This window comes from Saccopteryx leptura, chromosome 7 (genome assembly GCF_036850995.1).
Source record: "Saccopteryx leptura isolate mSacLep1 chromosome 7, mSacLep1_pri_phased_curated, whole genome shotgun sequence".
Lineage (NCBI taxonomy): Eukaryota > Metazoa > Chordata > Mammalia > Chiroptera > Emballonuridae > Saccopteryx > Saccopteryx leptura.
This window is the reverse complement of record NC_089509.1, coordinates 92,702,057-92,721,011: the sequence shown is the minus strand read 5'-3', so window position 1 is coordinate 92,721,011 and position 18,955 is coordinate 92,702,057. Positions and strand designations below refer to the sequence as shown.

Genomic DNA, 18,955 nt, shown 5'->3' with positions numbered 1-18,955 from the left:
ATGCTTAACAGTAACTTGAGGCTCTTTTGAATGTCAATTTGATTATAACATAAAATTTCACAGAAAGCACTGCACTCTTTCTAACATATGCACGTTTAATCATCAATTCATTCAACAGATATTTACTGACAGCATACTGCATGCCAGAAATTACAAGTAAAACCATGACAAGCCTGAATTCTATATACACTGCAACTTTATAATGAATGTTTAGGAAGACTTAGAAAATTTGGGAAGGCTGTTGAAACCAATACAAAAGATTGTATTGTCACATAACTTAATAGTTGCCACTCTACCAACTCTGAGAAAGGACCCTGTATCTTTCTCTGTTTTCCCATACCAAAAACAAGGGAGCAGCTGGCTTCAGGTGGTCAAGATAGATGGCCCTGTCCTGAAGTTGAGTGGGAAGTAATAATAATCATCATGATCTAAATTCACTTAAATATCTGTCTTCTCACTCTTCAATCTGGGGTGTTGGGGAGTAGGGGTGATGAGAAAAACACAACTTTTGTTTTTCTCAGTTGCTGCATAGGCAATTCACAGTATGATAACTCTGCTCACACCCACCATCTAAACATATAGACAAGGACTTGAGTTTAGGATTCCCATCATAACCTCCCACTTTACTTTTACACCTTTTAATATAGTCCCTTAAAATTAAGCCTGAGTAAAGTTAGAGGCCTCGGTCCAAGCACCTAGGGCTTGCTCTCCTGTTCTGTTGCCTGATGCTTGTGACCTGGGACAGAGGACAGCCCTTCCCCCAGCTCACTGCCTCCCCACCCTGCCCTGCTTTGAGGATAGGTGATACATCTTTGACTACTTTGTGTGAGTGTACTAAAACTGAGCCTTCAATCAAAAAGACCCCGTGGGTTTCACTTCTCCAAAGAGGGAGCTCAGATGCTGAGAAAACCACCAGCCTACTGGGTCTGGGTCCCCTCATTTAGCAAGCCATAATCTGCATATTCTTAATTCAAAACACCAGGTTCACGTCCCCAACACAGCAGATAGGTAACAAAAGACTGAGCATAAGCAGGCTGACTCAAGTCGAAGGAGATGACTTTCATCCTCCCCAGACCCTGTGCGAGGCCCAGTGTACCTCACCTGCCCCCTCTCACCTGGAAGAGAAAAGAAGCCTAAGACAGCAGGATACAGAGCAAGTAATTTTAGACTAAAGGGAAGTTTCAGGAAAAGGCTTGAACAGGAGGAGCAGAATATACCACCCCAAAATATGCTTCTTTGACATGAGGATTATTTTAGGCCGATTATTTTTTAAGAACCAGCAGACATAAGCAAAGCTCTGAAAAACTGAGTAGAAATTACCCTTTTGTAAGAAACATTACATTTATAAGAAATTCCCATTGGTAGGGGCATCTCCCTCTGTACCAGGAAGAGGAAGATGACTATAATACTAGAAACTTGTATCAATGGAAAAGGCAGAAACTTAAATCTACATAACAACCTGAACCTTTTTTACTGTGATTTCTCTACCCTCCTAAACCTGGCTCCCCACCCCCAACACCCTCCTAGGTCTTTAGCTGAAGATATGTTTTAAGGTGAGGGCATGGGCCGTTTCAAAGAGGTACTCAGTTTTTCTGGGCCTCTCCTACATACTATTTACATAGGAGGTCTATATGTTATTAAATTTAATTTTTCTCCTGTTAATCTGTCTTTTAATAGAGGGTGCATCTCAGCCAAGAACCTAGTAGGATGAAGAAAAAATTATTTTTCCTCACCCATAGATTCATTAACTTTCCTAGAAACAGACCTCAAAGAATTATCTCAGATTGAATGAGTGAATGAATGAACAAATGAGTGAATCTAAATAGTTTCCCTTTTAAACTGTATGGTCTACTTTATTCATATATTGAGTTAGTGGTTAATAAAATACTTATGTGTAGTAATCATAAAATTCTATTCATTCTTGTAAAAGTCTCTACAAGTGAAGAAGATATGTATTGGTAATAAAACAAAACTAAATTTTTTTGTTTCAGACCCTAATACTTCTATATGGTGGTACTGACATCCTAGCTGGTCAGAAAAATTTACAATAACTCATCAGAAAAGAAAATAAATTATGAATAAGCACCAAAAACCAATTAACTGTTTTAATCCAAGGTGACCAGAGTCTCCATCTGCTCTAGACCCCTTGATTTATGCCTATAGTCCTGGCATAATTTTTAAGTGTGTCCTCTTTAACTCTCGAAAATGGAGTAGTTTGGACAATAAGTTATCCATCACCCTATTTGGAGATAAAAAGATTCTGACAGAGTAGGCAGTTAGGCATAAGCAGAACAGGAATGATAGGCCAGGTATGGAATGTCCCCAGGGTAGAAAGTCCTAGATGCCTAGCAACAGCAAAAGTAGAGAAAACACTTTTATAGGTTAGAACCTCGCCCCCATGGTGCCCTTTCCTCCCCTAACAAGTCACTAGTCCTGCAGGTTATACCCCCTTATGGGAGGAACAAAGGAAAAGGGAATAGCCTCAAATGACTCCCACACACACCCTTGCACGACCATTCCCTTAAGCATTAAGCCCTCAGGACAAAGAGGTTCTGATCAGCATCAAATAATCTTAGGAACAAAACACAGAGTTTTGGTCAAACTAGAAATAACATCTAGGCCTCAGTTGTGTTTCAGTTCCAGGCCCAGAAGAGCAGCAAAACCAGAAAAAGCAATGTCATGGCTGACACCAGGACCAGATGCATTGACTAATGACCACCTACCCTAGCACTGACCAATCAAGAGAGAGCACGACCCTGAAAGGACACACTTGGAAAACTGATGAAAATTCTATTGAGATCCTCCCCTAAAATCCCAGCCTTTGAGAAACTGATAAAACCCTTAAGACAACTCTCTCTCCTCTCCCTCCCCCACCTCTACCTCTGCCCCTCTCTCACTCTCTTTCTCTCTCTCTCTCTCACATGCCCACAACCTTCTTTTTGCTTTCTCTCTCCTAAGCTCCAAGGGCCCTTCTTTTGCCTCTGTAACCTGTTTCCTGAGTCCACACAGCCCAGCTTGCTCACTTCTTCAACCTCTGACTTGCTAAATAAACTTGTTTGCATTAGGGTTCTTGACTTTGTATTCTTTCTTAGCCTAACTCAAGAACCGAGGCCTGACTCTGACATTCACCATTAACAATTCCACAAGGAAAACTTTAAAGTTTTCAAAAACACTGGTATTACAGAAGTGCTTTGTATCAGCTGCTCTTGAACTCACCAATTTTGAAAGAGTTAAACATTTTAATTTTCACAGCTGTAAAGCAATAAAGCCTGATCAACACTGAATATTTATTTATGAAATAAAAATGGAGCTATGCCTTGCAACCTATACCTGGGACTTTCCCTCTCCACCTCTACCCCCAAACTAGGAGAATCCTGGCGAACAGCACAGTGATTCAGCATTTCCCAGGCAGTCATTAAAACGTGCTTCAGTACAATGAAATCTGGGGAGGAGAAAAGGTACATCCTACCTTTACTATCTAGTAAAGTAAAAACTTATAGAAGCAAAAAATGATGAAATATGAAATTCTATACTTTCTCTCTTACTGAAGTATTTGTAAAGCTGCTGAACTAAGAAACATTTCTCATCACTCTTATTAGGCAAGTCATCCTAAGAAATAAGCTGAAAGCAATGGGAACTCTTTTGCCAACTCTCCAAGAGATGCTTAAAAAACAGAAGTAAAAGTAAAATTCCAGAACATAAATGGAAATTTCAAGGAATACACCATTTAAGAAGACTGTTTATACCTGGATGGGAGCGCTTTTCAGAATCCTGCTTATCTCCCTTTGTGTCATCTAGAAAACAGATCATGTCTTGTTCCTCCTGGTTATCTCTTACCTCTGAATCTGTAGCATGCTACTTTACACATAGAAATGTGCAACAAATGTTTGTTGAATTAAACTAATAAGAAAGAGAAAAGTGCTTTCAAATATAATTTCTTTGTAAACATTTTTTGAAGATAAAAGAAGCCCAACCATCCTGGGAAATGAAAGTGGGGAGGTAGAATCATTTCAATCACAAGTATGAGTTCCCTATGAGAAGTCTATTCCTCTACATGAGTGGCGGGTAAAGTTTTAACAAACTATTATCAGACAGATTGTAGTCAAACAACGGCCCACCAACAAAGCAACCACATAAGGTTAGACTTTAAGACAAGAGTTAGTCATAGCCTCCAACACCTGAGTTACAAAGAAGTTTCACTGAAATTTCTTTTAAGTCTCAACTCAGGAGGGCTTGACCATTCTTTCAAATAGACTTGGAGGCAGTTTTTTATGCCTTCCTCCAGTACTTTATGCAAAGGCACTGGAGTTTGAGAACCATAAAAGTTGTCATTAATTAGGAAAGCCATAAAATCGGCCTCAAAGCATTCATGAGAAGGCGTTGGACTCTTCTTCCTTAATAACACCACCCACTTGTGCTATCAACAAGACATATAGGTAGACATGATCCAGGAGTCACCCCATTAAGTTCCATAAGTGCAGATAAGAAAAGGGCGGCAAACACAGACCCATTCATCTCAGCCAAGGTGGTTAGCAGCCACTTCATAATATTTTGAAAAAAACCCTAACTTCTCTAATAATAATCAGTACAAAGGAAGCATTTCTCAGAAACCTGACTTATAAAAAAAATAGTAAATATTAAGTATTCAGCCCTCTTGAGTTTTATATTAGCTGTTTTACAATCTTGGGAAAGTTCCCTAAAAGCCTGACATTTCTAACTCCCTATTTGTAATATGTGAATAAATAGTTACCACTTACCTATATTTTAGAAAACTAATAAAAACAATAATGTAAACCACAGGTACTTTTCTAAAGTTCTAATGTAACTGTTTAGACAGTTACCATTCTTCTCAACTAAACAAGTATAGTCCAAAGTAAAATCTTTGACAAACAGACTTGATTTTCTGCTCCTGACATAGAACAGAGGCACTGACAACCCATTGTGTTAATCTGCTTGGGGTCTGTATGGCCAGTAGCCACGGCCACCATCAGAGCCACCTGGCCCATGCAGGTTTGCATTTGATTCGGACAGATGGTAATGAATCAACAGAGCCAAGAACTGGTGGCCCATCATCTTTATCCTTGCACCCAGTGGACAAGAAATACACACAGTGGGAAAACACTTCCCCTTCCATTCAGGGCTCCCAAAGCCACTGACTTATCCGAGTTTCCTAGAATCAAAGTTTTCTACCTCTCCGGCCTTATTCACTTCTGTTCCCCATCTCCTTCTCTCTGCACAAACTGCACAAACTGGCTTCTCCTTCAGCACTCCGCCATCTTGGCTGCCTCTCCTCTCCTCCACGTGGCCTTTCTTTGCTCTCCTCTAGCATGGGTTCCTCCTAGAACGTAATCACTCTTCCCAGAACAACTTGATCTCTCTTCCTTTTAAAACCTTTTGGCACGAAAGCCCTCCCCCAACACATATTAACATAATCATGCCCACCACAAGCAAGAAGGACAACTAATATTATCACCTGGGCAACGGGCTACCACGTGGGCAGCGCCATCTTTAACAAAGTGAGCATAATATATTTTATCTGCCCAACAGGGTCCAAAATATTAACTCAAACAAAGAATAGTAAGTAGACAAGAAGATTCCTTAAACTCTTTGGATATCAAGCACCTTCACTTTCTGCTGAATGCCTTTTTAAAATCAGTGCTACTTTCTCTGGTCAACCTGAAAGTACAGCAATCACTCAATGAATGCAGATAAAGTCTGAAGGAAGTATGTTGACCAAAACTGGTCTCTATGTTGTATAAATGGTCTGTTTGTATTCACCATAGTCTTTTTAAATGTATAATTGATTACCTACTGAAAATATAACAGAAAGTATTTTTTCCTACCAGTTAAAGAGAAGTTGCTTGAATTTAAACACTCAATTTCTAAGTGCAAGTTTGATGGGGAAGTTGCTGCCAAACAGCCTCATGTAGCAATCTTCTGTGTCCAGGCTGAAAGCAATTTTCAACATGGGAGGGGGAATACTACACCCTTATATAAAGCCTCACAGATATAAATGAGGACTGTAAACACAGTCACTTAACTATTGTTCAGTTTCCAATGCACCTGAAAGATACAGGGACCACATTTCAGCTGTTAAATTTCTAACACCATTAAGAGAATTCCGATTCCATTATAAAGTCAGAGAAGAGAAACAGCAATTCTATTCCAGTAAATCACAGGTTAATTCCCTCCAGTTTCTCCTCTATCATAATATTAATTGATTTGCTAATAAAATGCTACAGTAAAATTTGTGAAATCAGATTCTGACAGAAAATCAAAAAAGTAACTCTTCATGACAACTACTTTTGCATACCCAGCCCCCTGCCTACCTTATTATGTTTTTGCTGGTGCCTTGCCTTTGTGTCAAGAACATGATAAGGGCTTTCAGAGTCTTGGTTGATGTAATATACCAGTCTTGAAGGCAGTGTGATTTCTTTCTGCATTGCATTGCTGTAACTGGTATTACTGCTGTTATTCTGTTGCAATGTGTTGTCTTCATCTGCCAGGACTCCCAAATTTTTTTCTGCAGTTTCATTCCAATGCGGAGCTGGTTGGGCGGAAGGGGGCAGGGGGCACAAACATACACACATATATATACCCTATAAATACATAAATACCAAAATGCATTTATTTTTCCATCAATGACAAAAACAAAGTTTCCTGTTTATAAGCAGTTAAAAAGTGGACACACAGGAAAGCAAGTTATTGCAACAATGAAATGGCCTGGATAAGTTAACAGCCAATAAGGCTGATACAATAATGTACTGTTTATTTCGACTTATGTTTTGTACGTTTTGTACGTACATTTTTAACATGTCTCAAATCTATACTTTTAAGTATGGGGGGGGGAGCAGAATGGACTTGAAGGAAGAGTCATTAAATGAACATGCTTAGGGATTGGGACCCTCATCTGAATCCACAGAAGCTCAAAGGTACTCTGAGTAGGAGTATCCCATCTGAGAGCTAAGAACGCTCCTGAGATAACGTGAGTGCTGAATTCATATTAACTGCTTCATTTAACAAAATGGACAATTCTTTTTTCTTCTAACTTTGAGATGAGCAAAACTCCTTTGCTACAGAGGGATGCAGATGCTGGCAGCTTTCCAATTCCTTTTTATGTTCCTGCCAAGGCCAGCTTTCTGCTTTCACTGATTTCCAATTGTATTGGCCATTATATTATCTGAATTGTTCACTATTATGACAAGCATTTTGAGAAATTACAAACCAAAGGTTTATACCCCTGAAGTTTCTCTTCCCCACTTTAATGGTTAAGAGCAGGGAATAAACCCAGAGGTAATTTGAGGAAACAACACATTACAACTATTATTACATCCTTCCGCATTCACATTCAGGCTCCACCACCCAAGAAGCAACTTGCTCCCTCGCTGCATTCCCCATTCACAGGGTTCCCTTCGGCCAAGTTGCACAGAGGGACCCCGCATCCACTATATACCTTCCAGTGGAACCGACAGTAATTAGAATGGGTTTTTTTTTTAGTGAATGCAACAGAAATGGACTTCAAAAAGTGAAGTGGCATAAATGGGGGCTTGGGAATGAGAAAGGTGGAGAAGCAGGCAGGGAGGCGCGGAAAGGCCGAGCCTGGGACGTGTCCGGAGCGCACGGTCCCGCGTGCCCTTCGTTTTCCTTTGCAGGGCCCGGCAGGCAAGGCAATGCAAAGGGCACCGGGGCCATACCCACCGCTGGGTGCAGCAGCCCCCCAGGCGCGGGGCCAGGACGAGGCGCCGAGAGGAGGCAGCAGGAGAAGGACGAGGAGCAGGCGGCAGGGAGGCGCGCGGGCCAGGGCGCGGGCAGGCGCCCGGCCGGCGGGGCCGCCGCGGGGGTCGCTGGAGGCTCGCGGAAGGCTGCAGCCCACTAGGGCCGGCCGCCGGGAGCTGCTGCCGGGCGGCTTCATGGCTCATAGCTCCCTGGCGCCGCTCAGTGTGGCCGGGGAGAGCGCCGGACTAGGCTGCGGGGAGGCTGCGGGCGGAGCCGGTCACGCCGGCCGGGCGCGCATGGTGCCGCGGCGGGCAGGGGTCAGGGCTGGGGACTAGGGACTGGGCGGTGCCCCCTCCCCTGCTCGCGTGTCAGGGCCTCCCGGGACGGCCGCTGAAGAGTCTGGGGGTCCCAGCCGCTCCGCCAACTTGGAACCTCCCTTGATGCTCCTCCCTCCCTGCGGCGGGCGCGGCCGCTTCAGCAACTGCGGGGGCTGCTGCTGGGGCTGAGGATGCTGAGCCGGCGCGCGGGAGCGAGCGACGCGGGGCCGCGCGCGGCGCGGGCGCGCTCCCCGCTCTCGAGAGCGCGCCGGAGAGCGGCTTCGGGTACTGATGCTGCTGCTGCTGATGCTGTTGCCTGGCACAGAACGCACTGCGCATGCGTTATTGTGGAGCGGGGAGAAACTGCGGCCGGAGTGGGAGGGAGGGAAGCAGCAGAGTGATGCAGCAACCCAGGCAGCCTCGGGGGTGACGGTGGCACCTCCAGAGGTGGGGGAAGGGGAAGCTGGCATTCGTGGACGAGCCCGAAGGGACGAAAGAGTGCAGGGGCTTCTAGGCCAGAGACGAGAATGATCTGCAGAGAAATCAACCAGCCTTCTCCACCACCCGACACCTCACATACCCCTTTCTATTCCAACCCCCTCCTTCTTCGGAAAAGAAACTAAGGCCAAGCATTTCCTTCTTAATCCTTTATTTATTTCCTTCCTGCAAATAAATATAAAGGATTGCAGTGGGGGAGATAAAAATAGCGTGGCTCCTCCTGCAGCTCGTGGGCCCCGGGTGGAACCAGGGCTGGGAAGCTCGTTCGCGCGTCGCAGGCTGGTGGGCACCGACGCTGAGCGGCCGCGGCCCGCCAGACCCCCTCGCAGGGATTCCCGGCGCGGGGCGCTCCGCCCCGGCCTGTGCCTGGGGGTTTTACGGAAAACAGAAGCTAATGTTTGCTCAAAAGTTCAGAAAGTATGACTGGGCGTATTCGGAAAGGATTTAGAAATTCTGGCGGGGAAGAAATACGGACATTAGAAACCTAGTGTATGGCTCCTATCTTAAGAAATGCATCGTTTTTTTAACCGTGTGGGTATGCCTGGGGAGGTCACATTTCCAATTTTGAGATCCAGTCCTGACTTCTGTAAAGAAAAGGGGAAATTTTTTCTCTGACTGTTGTTAAAAAAAAGTTAATCCAAGACCCCTGATTTAGAAACCACCACTAAAGCTGGTGGTTTCAAATTAAGGACTGTGGCATGTTTCTGCCCCCAAACTCCCATAAGGCAAGCATTCGTTTATTCATCTTTCCAATGACAGTCTGAGTAATAACAATGTTGACTTACTCCATTATTGGCATTTAAAATGGAGATAATAACATCTACTTTGTGGGATCAAGAATTCCACAATTAAAAGAAAGAATATGGGTATAAATCACTATAACAATGACAGGACTCTGTAGTTAGCCATTTTCTCCACCCCCACTTACAAAGAGGGAGAAATAGAGGGAGGGTGGTGGAGAGAGAGAGAGAAATACAGACAGACAAGGACCAGAGATCACAAAGCTGTTAGGGAGTTAAACACTAATATTAGCTCTTCCTCTCTATATCGGAGCTAGGATATTAACTTATTGTACGCTTATTAATGTAAACTTGTAATTGATGCTACCACCCCCAAGTGAAGGCAGCAACATTTTCCTTTTGGCTCAATAATGTTTCTCTAGAACTAAGCATGGTGTTTGTGGCACAAAAAAAGGGTGTCATAAAATATGTTATGAGTGAGGCCCTGGCTGGTTGGCTCAGCGGTAGAGCGTCGACCTGGCGTGCAGAAGTCCCGGGTTCGATTCCCGGCCAGGGCACATAGGAGAAGCGCCCATTTGCTTCTCCACCCCCCCCCCCTCCTTCCTCTCTGTCTCTCTCTTCCCCTCCTGCAGCCCAGCCGAGGCTCCATTGGAGCAAAGATGGCCCGGGCGCTGGGGATGGCTCCTTGGCCTCTGCCCCAGGCGCTAGAGTGGCTCTGGTTGCGGCAGAGCGACGCCCCTGGTGGGCGTGCCGGGTGGATCCCGGTCGGGTGCATGCGGGAGTCTGTCTGACTGTCTCCCCGTTTCCAGCTTCAGAAAAAAAAATATATATATATATGTTATGAGTGAATAAATGAATGAATGGTGCACATAGCAGAGTCACAGTGAGACAGGTTAGTGACCATTCCACCCCCCTGTACTTCCTTCTGGTAAGTCAATGTTCTTGGGGGCATCTCCCTCAGGACAGTGTGTTCTGGCTAAGTATTCCTAATTTATATTTGATATAATGATATAATTCTGAAAAGGTGCTTGGAAAAAGGTGTACAAGGAATGAAAAGGGAGAAGGAAATGAAAAATGAAAGATGCCCAGATACAAAGTTATTGGAAAGGCATCTGTTACAATTGAGTGACAACCTCTCAAGGCCTATTCCAAAAATTAAAGCTATGAGTCAGCCTGGACCAGCTGACCACTGGTTATAAGCTACATTTCCATGCAGAGTGTTTACAAAGAAGGATGTTGTCTTCTGCACTATAATCAAAAGGCTACATTTATTTACAGAATTTTAATGTTTACAGGCATGGCTGAAGGCAAGATACTGTGTCAGTAAATGAGATAGTGAGTCAGAAAAAGAGGAATCACTCAGAAAAATTTACCCGAGGTCTGGTCCTTAAACCATATAGTTACTGAAAGGTTAAAAACAGAATTAAATATTCTTTAAGTGGTATATTTGTTAGATTTAGTAATATTCTCATTAAGTAGTTTGGAATGGACTTGCTATTGGATAAATGTGTGTTGAGTAGAAGGATCCACCCAGGTAGGAGAGGAAGGATTCAGCAAGCTGGAATGAAATGAAGGAAGGAATGTACCAGAAGTGTGAGTGCTGTAATAGCTCTGGTTAGATATGTGTGCTGGATCCCAAAGGCATCAGGGACCCCTGGAAAGGTCTGGTCAAAGGGGTAGACATGGAAAATCGCTGCAGCCATAGGTGAAAGTAAGGGGCCAGAAGGTCCCTGGGAAGGACGTTACACCAAGCAGTATGCACACTAAGTGAACGCAATAAAGGATATGTGCCTTTTAACCCAGCAATTACACTTCTGGGTATATATCTGAAGAAATCTAAAACACTAATTCAAAAAAATGTATATACCCTACATTTGTTGCAGCATTATTTACAACATTTACATGTTCCATGTAACATTTACAGTGTTACATTATAACAATTAGTTATGGAAGCAGCCCAAGTGCCCATCGATAGACAAGTGGATAAGAAAAGCAGCGGTGCATATATATACAATGAAATATTACTCAGTCATAAAAAATAAAGTAAAATCTCACCATTCGTGACAGCATGAATGGACCTAGAGGGTATTATGCTAAGTGAACTAAGTCAGCTAGAGAAAGACAAGTACCATATCATTTCACTTATACATGGAATTTAAAGAACAATATAAACAAACAAACAAAACAGAACCGGACTCATAGATACAGGAAACAGACTGATGGTTGCCAGAGGGGAGGGGGTTTGGGGGGCTGGGTGAGAAAGGTGAAGGGATTGAGAGGTACATATTGATAGTTACAAAATAGTCATGTGGATATAAAGTACAGTAGAGGGAATATAATCAATAATATACTAATAATTATATATGGTGCCGGTGGGTACAAAAATATTGGGGGAAATACTTTACAAAGTATATATTGTCTAACCACTATGCTGTACACTGAAACTAACACAAAATAATAATGAATGTAAACTGTTATTGAAAAATAAACATGTATTTAAAATAAATAAAAAGTGTGTGCAAGCAGTGTCCTGAAAGTGTGCATGGTGCTTACAAAAATGCTTCACTTGGTCTGGTGAAGGAAGCCACCAGGAATCTTCTCTCTGCTATAATCTGTTGCAGGCGGCAGAACTTTGAAACCAGCAAGAAAACATGGCTTGGACTGCAGTGAGTGAAGGATAAGGGCGGGAATATTAGATCTGGAAGTCATCTGCCTCAACAGAGCTGAGATTCTGGGTGAGAAGGTAGAGAAAGAGATACAGAAGAGGGTTCCTCAAGGGTGAAAGCAAGTAAAAATTAGGACAATGTCACAAAGCAGATTTACAAGGGCAATTAGAATGGGATCATCATTTGGCCAAAAAGCCAAGGTCAAAGAAGGTGTGCGGCAAACTGGCGGCTGGAGGGTGGTCTGGGGGAGTGAACAACAGCACAGACAGGGGCCCAACACAGCAGCTCTGGTTCCAGAGCAGCTCCAACAGAGCCGGCTGGGGGCAGAGGATTCTGTATAGATTCAGCTGTCCGAGACTTCTCATTCTCTCTTCAGAATGGCTGTGAAGATGGATTTCACAAGTGGAAATTAATACCTCCATGGAAAGAAGACAATGTACTACTTCTTGGTGAAAGTAAAAAATGAGTGAGCTCTATTATTGGTACTTTCCACATGGTTCAAGGGTCAGCAGACATTTTCTATAAAGGGCCAGATAATAAATACATTAGTCCTTGTGTGCCCTAGAGTCTCTATCATATATTTTTTGATACAACTTTTTTTTTTAAACTCTTTTAAAAATGTAAAAATCAGGCCCATGTTTGTGAACCTACTATTATATATATATATATATATACACATATATATATAGCTATATATTTGTATGCATATATATTTAAATTTTTTCATCAACTGCATCATCTCCTATGCTTATGGGCAGAAGAACATGTGCAACAGTCTACAAGGATCTAATTCCAAAAGAGCTAGCTCTTCATTGAAATTTAACTATTGTTAATAAATAAGTAATTGTTTAATTCTTAATAGGTGATCATCACATCAGGGGATTCCTAAGGAAAGAAACATTTCTTCATTTAGGGACAACTCCAACTTTAACAATAGAGAGAAATGACAGAAATCATTTGCCAAAAAAAAAAAAAAAAATCCATATACTGAAAAGATTCCAGAGTTTTCTTTTGCTAAGATGTATTTTCTGGTGAGCACAGAGATGCTGAATGGTTGCTACCATCATGAGAGGTCAGAGGATGGAGAGACACCTTCGCTGACAGCCGTTGCTGGAGCCCCATCAGTGCTGCCTGTGCTCCTCAAACTCAACCCTGAAGAGCACTCTCAAGACAGAGCTAGCTTAGGCAACCTTCAAGTGCAGGAAAAATAAGTCAAGGAGTCCATGTTAAAGATACTTTTGCTCATTCTGAAGAATAGAAGTCAGGATGTGATTTATTCCAGCACTACCGGGAAAATAATTATATTTATTATTGAGTTATAATTGAGTATTTATTACTCAAGCTGTAATGGTAACAAACATTCTTAGTGGAATAGTCGAACAGACAAAAATATATCAAAGTGTCAAAGCATGAAAATATCTGAAGAAAGATAACCGTTGGACAAACCTAAAATTAAGTTCTTTCTTAAAATTATTTTTTATTTTGCAATCAGAGTTGACATATAATGTTATATTAGTGTCACGTGTACAGCATAGCAGTTAGATATTTATAACTTACATCTTTTCTTTTAAAGACTTTATGAATTCATTATAGAGAGAGAATGTGAGAGAAACGGGGGAGAAGCAGGAAGCATCAATTCCCGTTTGTGCCTCGACCAGACAAGCCCAGAGTTTCGAACTAGCGACCTCAGCATTCCAGGTCAATGTTTTATCCACTGTGCCACCGCCGGTCAGGCTATTTACATAACTTACAAAGTCATCTCCCATATAAGTCTAGCACCCAGCTGGCGCCATACATAGTTATTACAATATTATTGACTATATTCCCTATGACTATACAACCCTGTGACTATTTTGTAACTGCCTCTTTGTACTTCTTAATCCCTTCACCTTTTTCATCCAGCCCCCAACCCCTTTCCCATCTGGCAACCATCAGCTCATTCTCTGTATCTATAAGATTGTTTCTGTTTTGTTTGTTCATTTATTTATTTTTTAGATTCCACATATAAGTGAAACCATATGACCCACTAATCTCAGTTTTAGGTATTTATCCAAAGAAATCCAAAACACTACTTCAAAAAGATGTATGCATCCCTGTGTTTATTGCATCATTATTTACAATAACCACGATATGGAAACAACCTAAGTGTCCATCGGTAGACGATTAGATTAGATAAAGAATATTATGTACATATATACAATGGAATATTACTCAGCCATAAGAAGAAATAAAATCTTACCCTTCGTGACAATGTGGATGGACCTAGAGGGTATTAGGCTAAGAATAAGTCAGACAGAGAAAGAAGAACTAAGTTCTTATAAGACATTATGTTAGATGAAGGCCAATTAGAAAATCCTGACAGAATAGAATAAATTTGAGAAACAGTTGATTTTTTCCCCCGCCACATAAACATTAGGATAGTTTATCCCACACTTTGATGCATTTACAAGCTGTGGCACAAAGGGATAAACAGGTATGTCATGATAAATTGTGGTCATGAGATGTGCTATGGAAAACTTGGAGGAATTGTGTTTATTAAGAATAATCACTGAGTCAACATGTAATTATTAAGCCCCCACTGGGTTGCAGAGCAGCACTAGGAGTTTCTGCAGAAATAAATTGCTGTGTACGAATTGAGGGGGAGACCTCAATGACTTTTAAAGACAGTAAGTGAATTTTATCTTAAAAAGTTAGAACCCCAGCAACAAAATTAATACACTGATCTAATCCCTGCTATTTGCAGGATAGCAATAGCTAAGCTCCTTAGTAATGTTTACTCTAATAATTGCTGTGCAGTTACATATTGTAAAGTCCTTACATATATCTATTTTATTTTATTTGAGCCTCAATTCAGTAACACAAGGAGGGCAGTGATTGTGATTTTTTTCTAGGGGCTTCATCTTGAATGCAAGAACACTAAAGGCCACCGGTTTTTGTACGTTCCTGGCTGCACATTCAAGTCACCTAAAGAGTGTTACCACCCATTGATATCGGAACCTGAATTGGAACCCTAAATGCGAGTCCTGTGCTATTCCCAAGGTTTTCTTATCTATTTCTGTTCTTCTAACAAGTCAACCTTGAACTAAGAAAGAATGAAACATTAGTTTAGTATAATTGCTCAGGATCTAAGAAAACACATACCATCTGAGCCAGAAGTTAGTTATCTCTGAGATCATCTGAGTTCAAGCCCCTTGTAGTACAATTGTAGAAACAAAGATGCAGAGTTTCAGCTTGTTGCCCAAGGTCACAATAGTCCGTGACAGAATTGGGATGGGATTCAAGTTTCTCTTTTCAAACTTTTCTATACTTTCCACTATGCTTTGTACATGGCTTGTTGTTTTTGTTTGTTTGTTTGTTTGTTTTTGTATTTTTCTGAAACTGGAAACGGGGAGGCAGTCAGACAGACTCCCTCATGTGCCCGACCGGGATCCACCCGGCACGCCCACCAGGGGGTGATGCTCTGTCCATCCGGGGCATTGCTCTGTCATGACCAGAGCCACTCCAGCGCCTAGGGTAGAGGCCAAGGAGCCATCCCCAGCGCCCGGACCATCTTTTGCTCCAATGGAGCCTCGGCTGCGGGAGGGGAAGAGAGAGACAGAGAGGAAGGAGAGGGGGAGGGGTGGAGAAGCAGATGGGCGCTTCTCCTGTGTGCCCTGGCTGGGAATCGAACCCGGGACTTCTGCACGCCAGGCCGATGCTCTACCACTGAGCCAACCGGCCAGGTCCCATGGTTTGTTTTTTAAATATATATATATATATGCTAAATATATATACATATATATATATATATATATCTGCTAAACTTCTGGTCAGTCTATAGTTCCATTTCTAGTCCTGCATGTGACACTGATTTGTAAAGATAAAGAAGGTTATAGTTATGAGATCTGTGTTCCAACATCCTTGATTCCTCCAAGCCCAGTTCCATAGTTTGGCAGCATAAAACAGTCTCAAAGCGTAGCATAAGCTTAATATGGAAGAAAAGTACTGTGAGGGACAGCCTACCCATCTTCAGAGGTAATTTATTCAAATGAAATACCTATTGTTCTTCTACTTCTCTTGTCTTCTGTGTCTCAAATATTTCCAAGAGGCAATTTTCTCATGCAATAAGTGTCTTGTAATACCCTCAGTATAGTTTAACAACTCAACAACTGCCATTTCTTAAATCCATAATTCTTATTTTAAGTAGTGCCAAGTTTGGTGAGGAGCAAAAAAAGAACACAGGAAATACTCAAAATAAAAAAAAAGTAATGATGACAAAGAAGAGGAAGAAAGCAAATGATAGGCAGCACTTAATATGTACCCGATACTGTGTTAAGCACTTTAGCTGCATGATCGCACTTGATCCTCATGCAAGTCTGTGAAAGTAATAATTCTATTTTTACCCCCATTTTGACTGCTGGGGGAACCAAGTTAAATAACGTGTCTAAGGTCATGTGACTTACTATGAAGCAGGACTGAGTCAGGAACCGTGTTTGCCTCCAAAGCATAAACTTCCAACCACACCATAATGACACACAAACATCATTAATCTGTCAAGTGTAATAATAAAATTTACCAAAAAAATTACTGACATTTAATCCTCTGCACACTCCACATTTAATTAGCAATTAATTTTGTTTATAACTGGAGATGAAAAACACTGATGCCATCTAGTCTATTTGACCACTGTCCCAAAACAAATCACCTGACACAGTCTCTTCGAAGGACCTATAATATTTTGGTATCACGGCACTTGGCTATAAACACAATTTTAAATTTTATTTTTGTGTGTTTAAAACCACTAACGCACCTGACTGGTGGTGGCTCAGCGAATAGAGCGTTGACCTGATCCCATGGTCACAGACTTGAGCAAGGGGTCACTGGCTTGGCTTGAGACCCCCGGCCAGGGCACATAGGAAAAAGCAATCAGTGAACAGGTAAGGTGCCACAACTATGAGTTGATGCTTTTCATTTCTCTCCCTTTCTGTCTCTCTGTCCATCTGTCTGCCTGTCTGTCTCTCTCGTGCTCGCTAAAAAAACAAATAAACAGAAAACACTAACACACTGGTCCATACATAGAACTATTCTGATTTATGTTTCCAACTTCACATTAAGATTTTGTACAGACCTGTGGTGGCGCAGTGGATAAAGCGTCGACTTGGAAATGCTGAGGTCGCCGGTTCGAAACCCTAGGCTTGCCTGGTCAAGGCACATATGGGAGTTGATGCTTCCAGCTCCTCCCTACCTTCTCTCTCTGTCTCTCTGTCCTCTCTCTCTCCCTCTCTCTCTCTCTCTCTCTCTCTCTCTCTCTCTCTCTCCCTTCTCTCTCCTCTCTAAAATGAATAAATAAAATTAAAAAAAAATTTTTTTGTACAGTTATTTTTTAATTCCAAAACAAAACCTAAATGGTCCAGACATTTGTTTCTTTCATTGAAGTACTACTATACAAAAGAAGGCCAAGGTATAATTTTTTTCTGAATTTTAAATTAACCAACATAACCACCCATTACATTTAGTTTAATTATCATATTATAATTAGCAACATTTATGGATCAACCCCATCAAACAACTTTAGCTTTTGCCTCATACGAACATGTTCAGATATATAAAGACTGTAAAGACACACCTACAAAAGCTTAAACCCTGGCCAGCTGCCATTAATCAGTTTTATTCTAATTTCTAAGGCAGAAAGAACAGCTAATGTTTATATAGCTCCTTAGGTCATATGACATGCTTTAGCACACCTTTTATTATTTACTATATCTATCGAAGCACAGAAGCTACAGCTGAACTAGCTATATCATTTGTTAGATTGCCATGGGACCAGACTATTCAGGTCATGGTTTATAGACATGGCTTAGAGATAGAAAACAAATAATAGAGACAGACAATCACTTCTCCAGAAGGAAAAGATAAACTCGAGGATTCTCCAGAGTCCAGTTCTAGGAAGTTTTATTTGCTATTCTGATAAATTATCTGAGGGATAAATTGCATGCTGAAATGCCCTGTCTTGCAGGAAACATTAAGTTTTTCCATGTAATAAAATGTTTGGGTGAACTGAGATAAACTATAAACAAATTTCCTGGGGCTGTGTGACATGCCCTGAAAACTAATAATAAAAGGATTTTAATATCTGAAGTATGTATTGGCAAAAGTAATCTAAACTATGTATATGCCAAAATAGTTATACATCCTATCTTCTTCAAACATCACTGTACACATAGATTATTATCCAAATGACAGCTGACAATAACACACATACACACTCCTTCAACGCTAATATAGAAAACAGACTATAGATTTGACTGTTCCTTGAATAAAACAACTTCATCTAAAAGCACAGACAAAACAATATGTATGACCAAATATAAAATATGATCAAAATTAAACCAAACTATGACCTATAGGTCCTAAAAAAAAGAATTGGACGTAGTCCAGGAAAAAGCATTTTAAATGATCAAGCTGCTACCAGACAAGAACAACCTATAAAGAACCACACCATCTGGTGAGATAAAGAATGAAAGAGAAATATTTTCTAAGACATTAAAATCATAAATAGTGTAGATAAGGTGAACATAACCATCCAAATCCTAAAATATTTTAATGAAGGGGTAGCATCTAAAATTTGAGAGAGAAATTTTGGGCAGATGCCATATCGTGTTAAATTCATTTGTAGTAAACCTCTCTTGGGGAGCCTTCCCTGCTCAGAGATCGCCCCACTTTTGAAACTATTATGAGAAGTAGGTCCTCGTGTTCATGGTCTTGCTTCTCTAGTTCCTCCCCAAGCCCAGCCATAGCTTATTCATTTAGAATCAGAAACCTGACTCCAGATGGACCACTCATGGCATCTCGTCTTCCAGACACACTTGATTGGCTCAGTGTGGTCAATCAAGTCTTCATTTGAGACTTTTTTTTTTAAGTAAGACAACTTTTTCAGAGAAATTTAAGGTTCACATCAAAATTGAGGGGAAGACACAGAGCTTTTCCCTATACACCATTCCTGCACATGCATGGCTTCCCCCATTATCAACATCTCCCA

The 18,955-nt window shown here is 41.4% G+C and overlaps 1 protein-coding gene across 3 annotated transcripts in view; it reads right to left on the bottom strand.

Moving 5' to 3' along the window:
- The window catches only part of ADAM23 (ADAM metallopeptidase domain 23), a 165,556-nt gene extending 157,373 nt beyond the window's left edge, over positions 1-8,183 (bottom strand). For all 3 annotated transcript variants that reach the window (XM_066345766.1, XM_066345765.1, XM_066345767.1), the window contains exons 1-2: positions 7,699-8,183; positions 6,330-6,547 (exon numbers count right to left, since the gene is read on the bottom strand). In XM_066345766.1, coding sequence (XP_066201863.1) covers positions 6,330-6,547; positions 7,699-7,912 — 432 coding nt within the window. In that variant the 5' untranslated portion in view covers positions 7,913-8,183. The remainder of the gene's footprint in view (positions 1-6,329; positions 6,548-7,698) is intronic.
- Positions 8,184-18,955: the final 10,772 nt, after the last annotated feature.